At 42.0% G+C, this 19,601-nt stretch overlaps 1 protein-coding gene across 4 annotated transcripts; it reads right to left on the bottom strand.

Moving 5' to 3' along the window:
* Positions 1-11,332: 11,332 nt before the first annotated feature.
* On the bottom strand, positions 11,333-19,311 carry cdca4 (cell division cycle associated 4). Of its 4 annotated transcripts, XM_084151320.1 has the most exons (4): positions 19,203-19,311; positions 15,181-15,228; positions 13,785-13,907; positions 11,333-13,473 (listed from the first exon to the last, which is right to left on the bottom strand). In XM_084151320.1, exon 4 carries the CDS (start codon positions 13,464-13,466, stop codon positions 12,645-12,647), a length of 822 nt encoding a protein of 273 aa, XP_084007446.1. In that variant the 5' UTR covers positions 13,467-13,473; positions 13,785-13,907; positions 15,181-15,228; positions 19,203-19,311; the 3' UTR covers positions 11,333-12,644. The 4 variants fall into 4 exon arrangements, with proteins under 4 accessions (XP_084007446.1, XP_084007445.1, XP_084007447.1 ...); XM_084151319.1 differs by lacking the exon at positions 15,181-15,228 and having other exon boundaries at positions 13,775-13,907; positions 19,203-19,308; XM_084151321.1 differs by lacking the exon at positions 15,181-15,228 and having other exon boundaries at positions 13,785-13,910; positions 19,203-19,303.
* Positions 19,312-19,601: the final 290 nt, after the last annotated feature.

Raw genomic sequence — 19,601 nt, 5'->3', positions numbered from 1 at the left:
GCAACAGCTGTGCTGTAATGCAAACAACATGGGTGTCAGTTCTGATGATATGGAGCGGGAGGATTAGGGTCAAGGACCTGAATGATCTGTAGTGGAAAGACATAAGAAGAAGAGAGCTCATGATACAGAAAGCAGTGGAGCGTCTAGTAAAGAAAGCATAAAGAGGGCCAATGGAGGAAGCAAGAGTAATAATGTGTCCGAGTGGAAAGTGGTGATGGTGTTTGATGAGACCACAGGGCCTCATTTACACCATATCCGACTAACCAATGCTGTAGAGAAAGAGATAGGTGAAGTCAAACTAGCTCGGTTCATTGGAAAAGGTAGATTGCTAATATTTTGTGGTAGCCAGGCTCAGCAAGGGAAGATTCTGCTAATTGAAAACCTCAATGGGAAGAAGACTAAAAGCCATGTCCCTGGTGCTTATGCTAGGTTGAGAGGAGTCATCACTGGGGTCCCAATATCTATGTCCATAGATGATAATAAAGAAAATGTGAAGGCAGGCAGAGGGATTGAGGCAAAAAGGTTGATCAGTAGGAAAGAGGGTCAAAAAAGTGAAAGTTTATCAGTGCTGCTGAGGTTTGAGGAGGTTTTTCCTGGAAAAGTACAGTTGGGATTCCTTAGTTTCAATGTCAGAGAATGTGTCCCTTCCCCATTGCAGTGTTTTAAATGCCAAAGAATGGGACATGTACCTGTTCAGTGTAAAGGAAAGAAAATATGTGCCAAGTGTGGAGGGGAACATGATTACGGTAAATGTGGGAGCAATGTGAAGGTTAAGTGTTGTAATTGTGGGGGGAAACATAGTGCAGCATTTGGTGGATGCTAAGTACAGAGAGAGGCTAGAGAGGCTCAGAGATATAGGATCAGTGATGGTGTATCATATGCAGAGGCTGTAAGACAGATTGGTGGAACTACAGTGCGGACTGATGGAGCTTCCATGGCTGATCCTCTACTAAGTGGACCTACTGTCGGGGCTGGTGCTTCTGCTGGTCCTGGCATGGTTTTGAGACATGTTCAGAAATCTTGCGATCATGAATGCACTGTGTCAAATGACACTGATAGTGAATAAAGTTAACTTCATAGCTTTCATTGGTAAGATTATCAACACGACTCAGGTTGTGGAAAGCAGAAATGCCAGGTTGAAGGTTATAGTGGATACAGCAAAAGAGTTATTGGGGGTAACAGATGTTACTGTCGAAATGGTTGTTGACATGCTGAAACAATCCACCCACATGCTGAATAATCCTAAAGGTGGATTGTTTCAGCATGATATACAGTATATACAGTTTAATGGATTGGGGGGGGCTTGGAAAAGTTTGGTAGAAATTAGTAGGGATTATAATGTTTTATTTATTTATTTTTTGTAGTACAGAATTAGGCAGACCGTGATTGGTCGCACACTCCAGCACAGTGGGTGGCTGCACTCACCTTAAACGTTTGCAGACCGCCATTATATCATTGAAGAAGAAGCAGATGCAGAAGAAGAAGAAGCCCTAGTTAGTTTTTTGGGGAATCCTGTTTCCATCCCGCACAGTAGGTGGCTGGATGCACATTAAATTGTGCAATCGCTAATATACCATAAATATACCAATTTTTTCCGGTCTAATCCATCCTTGTCATCAGAATTGTTCTAACTAAAACAATAAAGCTGCATAGTACATCTTTTTTTTCTAGAGCAAGTCTTTACATCTTTTACCTCTAGCTAAGGAGTTTTGTGCTTGAAGTAGGATTAGGTTTGATAATGTGCATTATAGCTTATTTGTTAGCTAACGTTAGCTTGCTAACTGAGCAAGACAGTGACACACACACTTAATATAAAATAAATGGGGTGGTAAGTGCAGCACAATGCACACAACACTAAATGCTTTACCAAGCTAGCTATCTGGCCACTGTAGCTAGTAACATTATATGCCTGGAGTCATGTCCTCATTCGAGGCCTAATGGTACAGTCCTGGAAAATCTTGTATCCATACCAATTCAAGCCAGCCCTACAGTATCTTTAAACAGAGTGTTACCTACTGAACATAGCATGGTTGTTTTAGAGACTTCGTCTGATCTTGAACCCCTTGGACTGATTCATGTAAATACCAGAAGTTTGATTTAGACTATTATTTTATTGTAACTCTGGCTTCAAATTCTGATGTGTCTCTCTGACTGGTTATAATATACTGTATTTCGATCTGACAGCGTTGGCAGAGGTTGGGGTGTCGCCATATTCGTAAAGAGCAATTAGAATGTTCTGTGTCCCTTTCCACCTCTGTCCCTAAGCAATTTGAATGCCTAATCCTAAATGTGGGCCTTGGTAATAATAGCCCATTAAAACTAGTGGGAATTTATCGCCCTCCCTCGGCTCCGCCTTGTTCTCTAAGCAAATTGTATTAATTACTGTCTGACTCTGCTAAATCTGAATTGTTAATATTGGGTCATCTTAATCTGGATTGGTTAATGCCAGTATCAGATAGGCTGAACGAAATTTGTACTGAGCTAAATCTAACTCGCCACAACATTAAACACCCTGAAATATCGACTCTTTTAGATATTATTCTAACAAATGCCCCTCATAAGTATACTGCCAATGGAATCTTTGCTAATGAGCTCAGTGACCATTGTCCCATTGCCTGCATAAGAGATGCTAAACTACCTAAATCCCACCCACGCATTATTACAAAGATACATTTTAGGAATTTTAATGAGCAACATTTAATGTCTGATCTGGGGTTGTCTTACTGGGGGATTGTATCATCTATCTCTGACTCAGATCAGGCCCTAAATTGTTTACTTCTCTGTTTAACACTGTTGCAGATAAGCATGCTCCGTATAAAAAACGAACAGTAAAGGATAGCTCAAACCCTTGGTTCACACATGAATTGTCTGATAAATTACAGTAACTCAATTTTGCTTTGCTAAAGTTAGATTTACTGATACTACGTCTGACTCGCAGTCTTTCAGACATTTGAGAAATACTGTAGATGTCTATCTCTGGTTGGAAAAGTAAAGTCAATATACTTCTTGAACTGTATCTGAGAATGGTGGGAATCAAGCGAACTTCTGAAAGTAGGCAATATTCTGAAACCAAACTCTCCCCCCCTTTATTCACCTCAAAACAGACTTTAGAGAATGATGCACTCCCATATACACATTCTCTATTTTCATTTCAACCATTTTATATCTATGATGTACTAAGTGCCTTGTTAAAAATCAATGTAAGTTTCAGAATCCCTGGCCAACTCTCAGCTAATAATTTGTTAATTTCTCATTCTATTCTAAATGTGCACCAGTCTGGTTTTAGACTTTGACATTGCACCTCTTCAGCTGCTATGCTTGATCTAGATTATGTGTTAAATTGCTTACATGATAAAAAAACATTGTGCTTCTTATTTATAGACTTTTCCAAGGCCTTCAACACTGTTGACCATTACATTCAAAGGCTGACTGAAATAGGCCTTGATCAGGCTTCTAGCATGCGGTTTGAGAATTATTATCTGTTAACTTGTAATACTCATCTGTATGCAGACGACACTGTTATCTATGCTATTGCCCCAACTGTTGACCAGGCTATGTTGGAGCTGCAATCTGACTTTGTTGCCATACAGAAAGCCCTGGTTGGTTTAAAACGTGTAAATGTTTTGTCATTTAGCAGACGCTCTTATCCAGAGCGACTTACAGTAGTGAGCGCATACATTTTCATTCATACTGGTCCCCCGTGGGAATGGAACCCACAACTCTGGCGTTGCAAGTGCCATGCTCTACCAACTGAGCCACACGGGACGTACTTAATGCAGGCAAGACTAAATTTATGTTGTTCTCTAATTCTCGCAAAAATGAATATTTGAATATTTGTGTTGTGCTGTATTGTACTTGTTTTATATTGTATTAGATTTTTTATTTTGTCTTATGAAATTGTAAAGGTAAAATAAAAATAATGTTTTTAAATGCAGTGTCTTTACTTTACCTAGCTAGCACAACAGCGAGCTAGTGAATCATGCTAACCATTTAGCTAACGTTAGCCAGCTAGCTTAAAATGTATATATGGGCTGTATGTAAGTCGCTCTGTATAAGAGCGTCTGCTAAATGACTTAAATGTATGTGATTATGGAAAGTGAATTAAATTGTTTCTTTGTCATCTTCCTAGTTATCTAGCTGTGGCCATCTGGCGAGTATCAACAAGGGCTTTTTACAACAATAGCAACATTAGCGCAGCTAGCGAACTAGCTAGCTAACACTGACTTCACTAGACCATAAAGCAACGCACACGGACATGCATTGCCAAACAACGCTCCTGCCACCTTCTGGTTTCTAGTATTTTAACAAGGCTGAGTGGCTTATGACTTCAAGGTCTTTACTGTGTGGACACAAAAGAGATTGACTGCCGACACTCTGTTCAGAGGTGCTAAGTACTGTCGGCAGGAAAATGTTTGACAATGTGTGTCTGAACTATAACACCTATGGCAAAAGCCCAGGCAAATGACGTAGGCATTAGAACGCTCATGTACCACATGCTACTGTATCCCCACTCTTTCCAGAAACATCTGTGCGACTATGCCCCCTGTAGGCATCCCACCACTGCCACCAATGTAGCAGACCAATACCTAGGAGAGAGAAAAGTGCTGTACAGGGGCGTAATCTTACGATTCTGCGGCCCCGAGTTCAGAGCTCTAACACCAAAGCCCAAAAGCCAAGGCAACTGACGCGGGCACTAGAACGCTCACATATCCCATTCTACAAAAACAATAGTAAGGTGCATTCCATGAGATTTGCACTTATTTAATGTATTTAATATGACTAATGATCAAGGAATTACATACCACAAGAGCATAACTTTTCTGATAGTTTGTCTACAAAGCCTCCCATAACAATAAAAACCAAACATACAAAATTAGGTCCTTTGTTTTTGGGTTGTGATGACATACAGTCACCTCCAAAAATATTGTCACCCTTGATAAAGATGAGCAAAAATGACTGTATAAAATAAATAATAAAAATACTGAGCTGTATTGTATGCTCAAAAAATGGGAAAATTATCTTATTTTATACTAATACAATTACTCAGAGAAAAACATTATTGGCACCCTTTTTTCAATACTTTGTGCACCCTCAACTTATGAGGATAACGGCATATACAGTGGGGGAAAAAAGTATTTAGTCAGCCACCAATTGTGCAAGTTCTCCCACTTAAAAAGATGAGAGAGGCCTGTCATTTTCATCATAGGTACACGTCAACTATGACAGACAAATTGAGAAAAAAAATCCAGAAAATCATATTGTAGGATTTTTTATGAATTTATTTGCAAATTATGGTGGAAAATAAGTATTTGGTCACCTACAAACAAGCAAGATTTCTGGCTCTCACAGACCTGTAACTTCTTCTTTAAGAGGCTCCTCTGTCCTCCACTCGTTACCTGTATTAATGGCACCTGTTTGAACTTGTTATCAGTATAAAAGACACCTGTCCACAACCTCAAACAGTCACACTCCAAACTCCACTATGGTCAAGACCAAAGAGCTGTCAAAGGACACCATAAACAAAATTGTAGACCTGCACCAGGCTGGGAAGACTGAATCTGCAATAGGTAAGCAGCTTGGTTTGAAGAAATCAACTGTGGGAGCAATTATTAGGAAATGGAAGACATACAAGACCACTGATAATCTCCCTCGATCTGGGGCTCCACGCAAGATCTCACCCCGTGGGGTCAAAATTATCACAAGAACGGTGAGCAAAAATCCCAGAACCACACGGGGGGACCTAGTGAATGACCTGCAGAGAGCTGGGACCAAAGTAACAAAGCCTACCATCAGTAACACACTACTCCGCCAGGGACTCAAATCCTGCAATGCCAGACGTGTCCCCCTGCTTAAGCCAGTACATGTCCAGGCCCGTCTGAAGTTTGCTAGAGTGCATTTGGATGATCCAGAAGAGGATTGGGAGAATGTCATATGGTCAGATGAAACCAAAATATAACTTTTTGGTAAAAACTCAACTCATCGTGTTTGGAGGACAAAGAATGCTGAGTTGCATCCAAAGAACACCATACCTACTGTGAAGCATGGGGGTGGAAACTTCATGCTTTGGGGCTGTTTTTCTGCAAAGGGACCAGGACGACTGATCCGTGTAAAGGAAAGAATGAATGGGGCCATGTATCGTGAGATTTTGAGTGAAAACCTCCTTCCATCAGCAAGGGCATTGAAGATGAAACGTGGCTGGGTCTTTTAGCATGACAATGATCCCAAACACACCTCCCGGGCAACGAAGGAGTGGCTTCGTAAGAAGCATTTCAAGGTCCTGGAGTGGCCTAGCCAGTCTCCAGATCTCAACCCCATAGAAAATCTTTGGAGGGAGTTGAAAGTCCGTGTTGCCCAGCGACAGCCCCAAAACATCACTGCTCTAGAGGAGATCTGCATGGAGGAATGGGCCAAAATACCAGCAACAGTGTGTGAAAACCTTGTGAAGACTTACAGAAAACGTTTGACCTGTGTCATTGCCAACAAGGGGTATATAACAAAGTATTGAGAAACTTTTGTTATTGACCAAATACTTATTTTCCACCATAATTTGCAAATAAATTCATAAAAAATCCTACAATGTGATTTTCTGGAATTTTTTTTCTCATTTTGTCTGTCATAGTTGACATGTACCTATGATGAAAATTACAGGCCTCTCTCATCTTTTTAAGTGGGAGAACTTGCACAATTGGTGGCTGACTAAATACTTTTTTTCCCCACTGTAGCCTTTTTCTATAATGTTTTATGAGATTGGAGAACATATTGGGAGGGATCTTAGACCAATCCTCCATATATAATATTTCCAGATCCTTGATATCCTTTGGTCTGCGCTTATGGACTACCCTCTTCAATTAAAACCACAGGTTTTCAATGAGGTTCATGTCCGGAGACTGAGACAGCCATTGCAAAATATTGATTTTGTGGTCAATTACCAATTTCTTTCTGGATTGTGTGCTTGGAGTCACTGTCTTGCTGGAAGATCCACTTACAGCCAAGTTTCACCCTCCTGGCAGAGGCAACTAGGTTTTTGGCTAAAATGTCCTGGTACTTGTTAGAGTTCATGATAGCCTCGTTATTGTTATTTTATTGTGTTACTTTTTATTTTATATTTTACTTTAGTTTATTTAGTAAATATTTTCTTAACTCTATTTCTTGAACTGCAATGTTGGTTAAGGGCTTGAAAGTAAGCATTTCACGGTAAGGTCTGCACCTGTTGTATTCGGCGCATTTGACAAATAAAAATTGATTTGATGCCGTTGACCTTAACAAGGGCCCAAAGACCAGTGAAAGAAAAACAGTCCCACAGCATCAAAGATCCACCACTATATTTTACAGTAGGTATTAGGTTATCTTCTGCATATGCATCCTTCTTTCGAGGCCAAAACCACCACTGGTGTGTGTTGCCAAAGAGCTATATTTTTGTCTCATTTGAGCACCCGGTTCCAATCCAAGTGCCAATGCCATTTAGCAAACTCCATGCGTTTACATTTGTTGGTTGCGCTCAATAAAGGCTTTTTTATGGCAACCCTTCCAAATAGCCTATTGGCATGAAGGTGGCGTCTAGTAGATTTGGAGACCCTAAGATACGACCAAGTACTGTAATTCTCTAACTGTGGCACTTGGTATTTTCTTTGCCTCCCGAACCATCTTCCTCACTTTGCGTGGAGACAAGATACACTTCCTTCCTCTACTAGGCAAGTTTACCACTGTTTCAGTGGTTTTAAACTTCTTAAATTGTTGCCCAAAAAGTGGTACATTTGCTTTTCAGTCATTTTTTGTACCCATTGCCTGATTTATGAAAGTCAACAACCATGTCTCTTTTCATTTGTGAGTTTTTTGCCTTTCTCCATGGTGATGGATGACAAATGGATTTTACATGCGTCTTACCCGATCTTTATAACCCAGTGTGAAACAGGAAGCTGTGAAAGGCCACAATACAGTTCCTTAAAATTAGATGTTTTATTTATCGCCCTCCAGGTTCCCTTGGAGAGTTCATCAATGAGCTTGACGCCTTGATAAATTCCTTTCCTGAGGATGGCTCACCCCTCACAGTTCTGGGGGACTTCAACCTCCCTACGTCTACATTTGACTCATTTCTCTCTGCCTCCTTCTTTCCACTCCTCTCCTCTTTTGACCTCACCCTCTCACCGTCCCCCCCTACTCACAAGGCAGGCAATACGCTTGACCTCATCTTTAATAGATGCTGTTCTTCTACTAATCTCACTGCAACTCCCCTCCATGTCTCCGACCACTACTTTGTATCCTTTTCTCTCTCGCTCTCCTCCAACACTACTCACTCTGCCCCTACTCAGAGGGTAATGCGCCGTCGCAACCGCTCTCTCTCTCCCGCTACTCTCTCCTCTTCCATCCTATCATCTCTTCCCTCTGCTCAATCCTTCTCCCTCCAATCTCCTGATTCTGCTTCCTCAACCCTCCTCTCCTCCCTTTCTGCATCCTTTGACTCTCTATGTCCCCTATCCTCCCGTCCGGCTCGGTCCTCCCCTCCAGCTCCGTGGCTTGATGACTCATTGCGAGCTCACAGAACAGGGCTCCGGGAAGCCGAGCGGAAATGGAGGAAAACTAGACTCCCTGCGGACCTGGCATCTTTTCACTCCCTCCTCTCTACATTTTCTTCATCTGTTTCTGCTGCTAAGGCCACTTTCTACCGCTCTAAATTCCAAGCATCTGCCTCTAACCCTAGGAAGCTCTTTGCCACCTTCTCCTCCCTGCTGAATCCTCCTCCCCCTCCCCTCCCCTCCTCCCTCTCTGTGGATGACTTCGTCAACCATTTTGAAAAGAAGGTTGACGACATCCGATCCTCGTTTGTTAAGTCAAATGACACTGCTGGTCCTGCTCACACTGCCCTACCCTATGCTTTGACTTCTTTCTCCCCTCTCTCTCCAGATAAAATCTTGCGACTTGTAACGGCCGGCCGCCCAACAACCTGCCCGCTTGACCCTATCCCCTCCTCTCTTCTCCAGACCATCTCCGGTGACCTTCTCCCATACCTTACCTCGCTGATCAACTCATCCTTGACCGCTGGCTATGTCCCTTCCGTCTTCAAGAGAGCGAGAGTTGCACCCCTTCTCAAAAAACCAACACTCGATCCCTCTGATGTCAACAACTACAGACCAGTATCCCTTCTTTCTTTTCTCTCCAAAACTATTGAGCGTGCCGTCTTTAGCCAACTCTCTTGCTATCTCTCTCAGAATGACCTTCTTGATCCAAACCAGTCAGGTTTCAAGACTGGTCATTCAACTGAGACTGCTCTTCTCTGTGTCACGGAGGCTCTCCGCACTGCTAAAGCTAACTCTCTCTCCTCTGCTCTTGTCCTTCTAGACCTGTCTGCTGCCTTTGATACTGTGAACCATCAGATCCTCCTCTCCACCCTCTCCGGCGCGGCTCACTCTTGGATTACGTCCTACCTGACCGGTCGCTCCTACCAAGTGGCGTGGCGAGAAGCTGTCTCTGCACCACATGCTCTCACCACTGGTGTCCCCCAGGGCTCAGTTCTAGGCCCTCTCCTATTCTCGCTATACACCAAGTCACTTGGCTCTGTCATATCCTCACATGGCCTCTCCTATCATTGCTACGCAGACGACACACAACTAATCTTCTCCTTTCCCCCTTCTGATAACCAGGTGGCGAATCGCATCTCTGCATGTCTGGCAGACATATCAGTATGGATGACGGATCACCACCTCAAGCTGAACCTTGGCAAGACGGAGCTGCTCTTCCTCCCGGGGAAGGACTGCCCGTTCCATGATCTTGCCATCACGGTTGACAACTCCGTTGTGTCCTCCTCCCAGAGTGCGAAGAGCCTTGGCGTGACCCTGGACAACACCCTGTCGTTCTCCGCTAACATCAAGGCGGTGACCCGATCCTGTAGGTTCATGCTCTACAACATTCGGAGAGTACGACCCTGCCTTACACAGGAAGCGGCACAGGTCCTAATCCAGGCACTTGTCATCTCCCGTCTGGATTACTGCAACTCGCTGTTGGCTGGGCTCCCTGCCTGTGCCATTAAACCCCTACAACTCATCCAGAATGCCGCAGCCCGTCTGGTGTTCAACCTTCCCAAGTTCTCTCACGTCACCCCACTCCTCCGCACACTCCACTGGCTTCCAGTTGAAGCTCGCATCTGCTACAAGACCATGGTGCTTGCCTACGGAGCTGTGAGGGGAACGGCACCTCCGTACCTTCAGGCTCTGATCAGTCCCTACACCCAAACGAGGGCATTGCGTTCATCCACCTCTGGCCAGCTGGCTCCCCTACCTCTGCGGAAGCATAGTTCCCGCTCAGCCCAGTCAAAACTGTTCGCTGCTCTGGCACCCCAATGGTGGAACAAGCTCCCTCACGACGCCAGGACAGCGGAGTCACTCACCACCTTCCGGAGACATTTGAAACCCCACCTCTTTAAGGAATACCTGGGATAGGATCAAGTAATCCTTCTACCCCCCCCTTACCCCAACCCACCCCCCAAAAAATAAAAACATTGTAAAGTGGTTATCCCACTGGCTATAAGGTGAATGCACCAATTTGTAAGTCGCTCTGGATAAGAGCGTCTGCTAAATGACGTAAATGTAAATGTAGATTAACTTAAAAAAGTAGAATGTTAACACAGTCTATTTAGTTTTATTTATTTACAATAATCATTAGAGCTGCAAATAATTTTGACGCCTATCTTTTAGAGAATTTTTTACAAAATGTACTTTGAGCAATTGTATTAGTATGAAATAATTACATATTTTTTAGCATACAATATAGCTCAGTATTTGTATTATTTATTTTATACGGTCTTTTTTGCCCATCTTTAGCAAGGGTGCCAATCATTTGAGGTGACTATTTGATTGTAGCGACTTGTAACCTTGTCAAGAGGTTCAGATCTATTGGTTCAACGGTGTAAAAGTGTTTACCATACAAATTTGATGTATGGTGTCAGAAGTGATGAGCAACTTAATCAGAAACTTGGCATAATGGCTAAGGTATCGGGTCGACATTGGACCGGGATTCGAGCAGTCGGTTAGGGCTTTCCCTGAATTCACTGCAGTGTCTTTGAAGTCATATTCTTTAAAAATCTATGGGTACATGTCAGTAGTTAAGCAGGAAGTCTTACAGATTACACATTTAGGTCTAGTAGCTTTATTTTGCTTGAGTAAAAGTAGTTTTAGCTCAATTGCACTATTTTAACTGTATAGCTTTCTCTTTTACATAATTTGAATAATGTGATTGTTTGGTTTAGCTGAAAGATTGGCAGGGAAACTAATTTGGAATGGCAATTCAACATCAATTAATACTTAATGTGTCCTCAAAAAACGGATAACCACTCAATTCATTCATATTACAATATGTTGTAACCTTTATTAAAAATGGTATAAACTGCTAGTTTACTTGTATAAAAAAATTCAACATTTACTCTAGCTCATGGTCACGAATGTCTAATGTACAGTTCTTATTTATAAAAAAGAAATGTGTGATCTTCCACCTCATGTCTGTTTAATCAGCAATCAGTTGTTTACTCACAATATTATCTTGTGCCTGAGTGCAGGCTTTGACCTTGGTAAAGAAAATACATTCTTGTTGGAATAGGTCAGCTGAATAGCACAATTCTTTGCATGTTCTCAGTTTGTTTTGAATAAGAAAGTAATTACTTCACTAAAAGTACTAAAAGTATGCATGAAAGTTGGGAAACTCATTATGATTCCAAATACCAATTCATGTTTGAAAGCTGAAAAGCTTCTGCAACCTTAAGTATTACCAAGGTTTAACACCACCTTATGTTTGCGCTTAATAAATTAAATAGGTTAAAAGTCATAACATAAAATGAGAGATATACCCATTACAATTCTTCATTTGTAAGGAGACAAATATAAGAACATACGTTATTTCTAATAGCAAACAAACGGCACCACATGCTAGGCCGTGAGGTTCAGCTAGCCGTGGTGCAAGAACTAACTGTATGGCTCAAGGCAATGTGTTTATAAGGAATACTGTACACGGTGCATATACTGTAGCACCAAACCATAGACCAAGACAAGGGTGCATCACATTGTGAGCATACTGAACACAATTCATGTTTTCGACAATGCCTCTTTGCTCTTGTAGCTCAAAAGACACAACCAAAGTTAAACTTTTGGAAGACAAAAGGTAAATTAGTCCCAATCACACATTGAGCTTTTGTGCAATCGTTCTGGTTTAGAAATATATTTTTAAAAAGTCAGACAGTCTGGAACAATTCTCAGACTGTCTCTATAGTAAAAAATATAGACTTGTATATTTATACAGAAATGTTTTAACAATCGTATATATATTTTTTGAAAGAAAATATGTATAGTTCATGTAAATATGTTGTGCTGCTCTGAATTCATGTAGTGTAATAAGTACAATAAATTAAAACAAAAACAACAGTAAAAAAACAGAAGAGAGTACACACTCAAATACAAACATAAAGAAAATATACATAAGAAAAAAGGATTGTGAATTTGAAAAACTGTGAACCTTTTCAGATTAACATTTCATTGCACGGAGATGGATTTCACGTAGTTTCCATACAGAGGAAGGCGTGTAAATACTGTATGTTCGCACATACAAGACAAAAAGACAGTGGCACAAGATCAATGAAACAGTATTCGAGTTTTAAGTCTAATCTATGAGCCCACAATGATCTCCATAATGTGGTCAAGTTCATTGAGATCGGCTCTACAGCTGGAGTTGGACACAGGGCCGTGTGAGGAGGCCAAGCTGTCCAGAAAGTCGTAAGGCCCCATCTTTGGGGCACTCTGCATGCCTGTCAGCATGGTGTCCAAGTCATAATACGAGGCATCAACGTCAGAGAACAGCTCCTCTAGTGCCGGGTCTGAGCCAGGGGCGCCGTTCTTGATCTCGAAAGTCCCGAACAGCTGCCCCGTTGCCATTTTAGTCCCCTCCCCAGACCCTGTCTCCTCCTCGTCCCCCGTACCTGAGTCTTCGCTGACCTCATCCTCCACTTCCACCACTCTCAGTTCCCCCCTGTCCCAGCAGTGGCCAATGGTCCCCAACAGGAGGGATGGGGCCCTGTCGCCGACAACCACAGAACACAGTGCCTTGTCCGTCACCACTTCCTCCTCGCGGCAGCCGTCGTAGCCCATCACTGAGTAGAGCTTAGGACCGCCGTCCTGCTGCTCCGGCGCCGGCGACTGGCACAGAACCTCAGTGTCCACCAGGCGATCAGATGGGCCATGGCCAGAGCCACCTAAGGCCTCGGTGACCACCTGCCAGCTGCCGTCTTGGGCCATCTCCTCCTGGATCTGGCGCACCGTGTTGGCGATGAGCACCGAGCGGCACAGGTTGGGCTCCGCCAGCATGTGGCACAGCTGCAGCTTGATCAGGGACATGTCCAGTAGGGACTGGCGCTGCAGGCTATAGGATGCCGCCACCGCCTTGTCGTCCACACCGTCAGAGAACGTGCGTTTGGTGCCCTTGGAGTACATGTTGGCCCTGTGGGGGGAGCCAAATAGCACTTTGGTTAGAACATAAAGCTTTTTCAGAAGTAACCTTTTCCATTCCGTTGTTTTGCTAGTTATGCTTAGTATTTCAATGTTTTATATTGTTCTGTAAAGATGCCAAAAGTGCACATGTCCTATTTACTTATAGTAATAAGATTTCTTAATAAAACACACTAGAATATCAGGATTAGGATTTCAAAAGGTTATGACAATTTGCTAATGCTAGAATTGAAAATGTTCAACTTGAGTGCACCTGAAAATATTATAAATAATGTACTTGTGTGTTAATTTACTTTTCTCTACCTTTCCTACGGCGACGCATATATACGGGGCGGCCTCCTCTTTTGCTCATCGCTCCTGCATGTTACTGAAAAACTTCGGTTCTTAACTCATTTTCAGGTCTTTTCAGACAGACCTGCAAGGTGCCTGCTGAGTGGAACATCCAATTTAGATCATCACACTGATAAAATAGTACAGCTTGCTACCATAATTCTTGGGATTGGAGCACACTCTAGCTCTCCAGTCTTGAAACGGGAAGCAAACTCAAAGCTTGTTTGTGTGCTACAGTAGAGAAAGAGAAAGAGGAACAATGCCAGTAAGGCATTCGTCTGAAGCGATAGGATCTTTGTTGATTATCCAACGTCCATTGAGCGCATCGTCCAATATGACATTTTAGTAAATGCCTGTTAAGACAAAGGGATTCAAAAATACATTTCTGTTTACAGACAAAACAGAGAGACATCAACTTCAAACCAGGATTATTTAAAAAACGTTTCTTAGTTAATGTATCAAGAGCATATTCCGACCTATGTCAGTATTTGTAAATCATTATCATAAGTACATATCCCTAAAACAAATGAACACAGACTTGCTGGAGCCATTTGCAAGAAAAGCTAAACATGAAGATGTGGAAATTGGACCTATATCAATTCAAGAATAGTGCCTTAAACAGAAAAAGAGATCCCACTCCCGATGCAAGCATTTGTAATATTACCCCCCAAAATTAAGCTGAGTAAAGATAAAATGGCAGACACACACACACTGAAAATGGCTAATGGCTAAATAGCACTTTGTACATACATCCAGTACTGAGACGAGTGTTGGACACTTGCCTCCAGCTACGGCGGTCAGCCAACCAGGGCTGCGGGAGCCTAAAAGTGACTAACATCCAGCTAGAGCAGGGAGAACACATGACAGTAACCAGCACGTCAATGCACATTACATCCAATGTCACTGGGTGACCCGTGTGTGTGCAGAAGGGGGGAGGGGGAGATACACTAGAACTCTGCTACTGGGACCAGGTGCTGAGGAACTGTAAAAGGCTATGAGCAGCTAAAAATAATAATGCCCGCTTTACCTCCTCAATACAAATTGTTTGTGTCACATTGCATTGGGTGAGAACCTGAAGGTTGCTCGAGCTTCAGGAAGATGGAAGGGCAAGGGGCAGTATGCATCGTTTTGTACACCAAACCAATAAATGTTAGTTGCAGGCAAAAACAAAGAATCACATGTGTAATGCAAATTTTGTATTTCATATTGAAGAGTGGAATTTGTATGCAAATTGAGATTATTTGATTGATAGTCACAAAGATCACAGGACAGAATCTTGATTAACACCCGTTAGCTATAAGGGTAACACATAACATTGAGGGAGAGGGGTCAGTTACGGTTGAGATGAAGGCATGGGAGATCAGCCTACCTGACACAAATATGACCCCATTTTTGCCACACTTCTGAAATGGTGAGTCTGAAAATTATGAGCATTTACCATGGTAAGTAAACTCCCAGCTACCTCTTGTATGGCAAATCACAACAAAAACATGATTATCATTAATGATTTTCAAATTGCCTACAGTGGATTAGAATTTGTTTGTAACAAACTGTGTTTTTTTCCCAAAGTGAAAATGTTCCTCGTAAACTAGGACAGCTGAGTTTCTGCTGAGTTTGCTTCGACAGTGACATTAAACTCCAAGAGGGCCATAATGGATTGATGGGCTTGAAAAAATGATTGCCTGTATCATTTATTTTTATTTTTTAACCATTAGTTTGAAATCAACCTTATACTGTAGTAGTTATTGAAAAAAATTAAACAACATATCTACAATGAGCATCTAGCCTTTTGGCCCCAGACGATAATTTGACCTCTACACGAGTGGATGTAAATTACACTTACACAAATTAAACCTAGTATCTTCAGTGGTGTCTTGTAAAGGTATAAAAATTCCTGCCTTGCAATCCTCATCCTCCAGGCCCGTTACATTGGCAGTGGCACAGTGGTGAATAACATACACTGTGTCTGTCGAATACAAATACCGACATTTCTATCAAACCAACATGGTACTTGCTATCCGGGATCCTTGTGATGTCCAACTCTGACAAAACCCCATTGAAATTGAAATTTTAGCTGGTTATGGTTTGGGTTGGGTTAGGTAAGGGTTATGGTTAAGGTTAGGGTTTCGGGTAGAGATGTCCCAAGGATCCTGAATAGCACAAACCTACATGCCTCCCTACTGTGGAAGTTCCACCCAGCTAATGTTACTCCTCCCTTCCCCCCACCGTACTGACATGGTCACAATGCTGATTCATCGCCGGCCGGATGACAAATAGGCCTACCGCTCTGGCTACAATGGACGCATTCCTCTGCCCAAGCGTTGCTGACGCCTGCCAGATCTTACAATGCCTGGATAGGTATTTTACTTATCAGCTAACCACATCATATGTTATAGCAATCTGTCAGTCGATGACACAGTCGATAATGTGGCACACAACCATTGGCTGATGAACGCAATTGTCTGAGCAGGGGAACGCGAACATAGTAAAATAGCAGTAAAAAAATAAAAATGAATCGACGAGAGACTGGAAGCGGGGTAAAGCCTGTCGCCTGCTTCCCAGTCTAAACAGTTTGCATATAATTAATATTATGACAACATTTTGTGCCGTTTTGGTGTTCAGCAAGTTTTTCGGTAGCCGAAGTCTACACCCCTTCGTCAGTCATTGGTCAACAGTAGGGATTCTTCAATGAAGTGTTTGTTGTCATTCTATGATAGACGAGAAATACTGCATCAAACATCTTATTTAGATGCAGTAGCGTGTATTCATGGACGCCAAGGGAAGCCAGGCTTCCCCAAAAATGTACCCCCCCCCAACAAACAAAACAATTATTACATCAAATGATTTATCTTTTGTCTCTCTGTGTTTCATAATTTTCCTTCAATTCGCAAGAGGCTGAAGGTATCTCACAGGAGAAAGCATCCGAGCGAGCAAAACAGCGCATCTGAGCGAGTGAAACTCTGTCTCTCTACGTATAGGCCATCTACCTGATACGGCCTGGTCCAAACGAGTATGACATTGTTGCCGCCTGTAGCATTGAATGCAAGGGAAGCCACTAAGCATTTGGCCTCCCTTAACAAAAAAAGTATAACAAATTAGCCAATCAGCGTTGAGTTAAACTGAGTGAGTTCAACTGTGAATGGTCCTGGCGGGGGGGAAAAGGTGTCAAGGGAAGCCAGATTGGATTTGGTGTCTTTCCTATCAAATCGCTTTGAGAGCATACATCATTAACATAAACAGTTTGAATTTTTGCATCTCGTTGTGTTGTTGTCCTCCGGTGGCTAGCTAGCTAAAATATGCCCTTTCCTAAATTAGCCATGGATGGAGATAGGGATTTGGACTTGTGGTTTTATTTAATTATCCATACTGGCGAATGATTATAACGGCGATTCTGATCCAACCATTAATCCATACATTGTTGTGCCCCTGTCCTGAGAGGATGGAAGTTCAATATGTAGCTAAATGTAGAAGGCTAATGTTAACTAGCTAACGTTGCCCACGAATGGAAGTTAGGCTAGCGAGCAAGCATTTTATCCAGGTAGCCTAGGACAACAAAAAATAAAAAAGTGTGTACTGTATGACAGAGTGATAGAACGTTTTGTCAACATGAAAGAGAGGAGGATGGCATTGGCGTTTCTCTACAAGTATGGTGAGTCAACATGTTTTTCTACTTGCACGAACGCGCACGCACGCAAACAGAAATCAGAACCCTGGACAGCCACATCATATTTAGCTTATATTGATAGGACTAAATTGTTTTTTGGTATCTTTTAGTTGTCACTGTATTAGACTAAGCAGAGGTGATTTGATGATGTTGAAATGGTGCTGGAATAGTGGAGGCAACTCTTGTTTTCTTTGAGACTTGCGGTATCTCTCTGTGGTTCTAATTCAATAGTTGTTCAGTCGTCCCAAAATTTCGGAAACATTAACTTGCTTAACCATGCTGTAGATAATGTAACTGTCTGTAACATGCAATATGTGTCGTGGACTTCACCGGACAGAGGTTGTTATCCGGTTTTGTGATAAAACAAAGGTGTGGTTTAATTTATTCTGCCACCGTCTTCTTATTGTCTCTGCCTTTAGACACACACACATATACATACACATATATACATATATACATATATATATATATATATATATCATGGTTGCAAGGCATATGAATTAACAGCAAACAATGCAATTACACATACAGTGTAGGTGTGGTCCTCTGTAGCTCAGCTGGTAGAGCACGGCGCTTGTAACGCCAAGGTAGTGGGTTCGATCCCCGGGACCACCCATACACAAAAATGTATGCACGCATGACTGTAAGTCGCTTTGGATAAAAGCGTCTGCTAAATGGCATATTATTATTATTATTGTAATATGGGTTTTTTTTGGGGGGGGGGGGGGGGGGGGCTTCCCCTGTGATTTTACCCATGCACTGCTACTGGTTAGATGTAAAATTGCGCAACTAAGATCTTCTCTGCAAAAACGTACAAATTTAAGACCAATTTATTTAGTTATCTTAAATAAATTCTGACTATTTTGAGGAAGTGTATACTGGCTACGGCATCTCAAGATGGTCAAACAGTACTATTGCCACTTTTCTCATTTTTCAAGCAAAGGTATTTTAAAGGAGTATATGAGCACACTTGTTTCGGTTTGCCTAGGCGCCTGCCAAACTGAAGCATGCAGAAAGAAGCTTACGGCCCTCAGCAAAAACGTCAACATTCATTAAAGATTTATTGATTTATCTTAAATTTATTCTGACTATTTTGAGGAAGTGGCTGGCTATGTTGTTGCTACGGCGTCTCAAGAGGGAAACAATGTCATATTTTTCAAGCAAAGGTCTTTTAACGGAGTATGCAAGGTACAGATGTTCGTGTTGCCTAGCTGAGTTCTGTTATGAGCAAACCGAACCTAGTATGCGGGCGCCTTAACTGATCAATATTATGAGACAACAAAACTTGGTCCACCAGAACAATATACTTTATAATGTTTTATGTGTTGTCCCCTTAACTTACTTTTCAGACGCAAACATTGGAACTTAGAGGGAAAGGGAAGCGACAGAAAGGAAGCCATTTTGAATGTACTATCTACTTTTGTTAACTTCTGTTCGTTAAACACTAGTTAAAATGTATCCTGAAAGACCACGTCTGGTAAACCACATCAAATGGCTGATTACCAGGCTACAGGTGGCAAGATGTTACAATGTAAGAAATATATATGGAATGTTGACCGATAAATACCACTCGTGAACTTCCGCATTGAGCACTTGCGTTCGAAATCGACCGCGCATTTTTAACACATTCGAAGGGTATTTTATTTATAAAAAAATTTAATAAAGACCATTAACTCGTTACACTCAACACACATTACGTAATTAATATTTCATTTTATTTGGCTTACCTTTACAGAATCAGCTTTTTTAGCCGAGGGTTCATGTGCTCTTCGTGAATAAACGAATTAAAGGCGCAGCTCTCAGCTTCCCCCGATACAAAATTGTGTTCGAAGCACTGCTGCCAGGCAGCCAGATGCAGCAGAGGGAAGGGTGAAGTGGGCGGACACATAGATCTTGATCGACAGGCGGTTGCTTGAACTAGGGAAAACATGAACAAAAGCCACACTGAATAAACAGATTGCAGCACCGGTCCACAGACTTCTGACACAATACCCGCTCTGTTTGGGAAACATTTGAGGCTTACTGAATCTAAAATTAAACACAACTAGCTTGGATGAAAATGAAAGAGGAGATTGAACATGAACATATACATTTTTATCAGCCAAGTAATAGGTAAATAAACTATT

The sequence above is a fragment of the Coregonus lavaretus genome (assembly GCF_964263955.1).
Source record: "Coregonus lavaretus genome assembly, chromosome: 33".
Lineage (NCBI taxonomy): Eukaryota > Metazoa > Chordata > Actinopteri > Salmoniformes > Salmonidae > Coregonus > Coregonus lavaretus.
The sequence above is the reverse complement of the archived record's forward strand: the minus strand, read 5'-3'. Positions and strand labels throughout refer to the sequence as shown.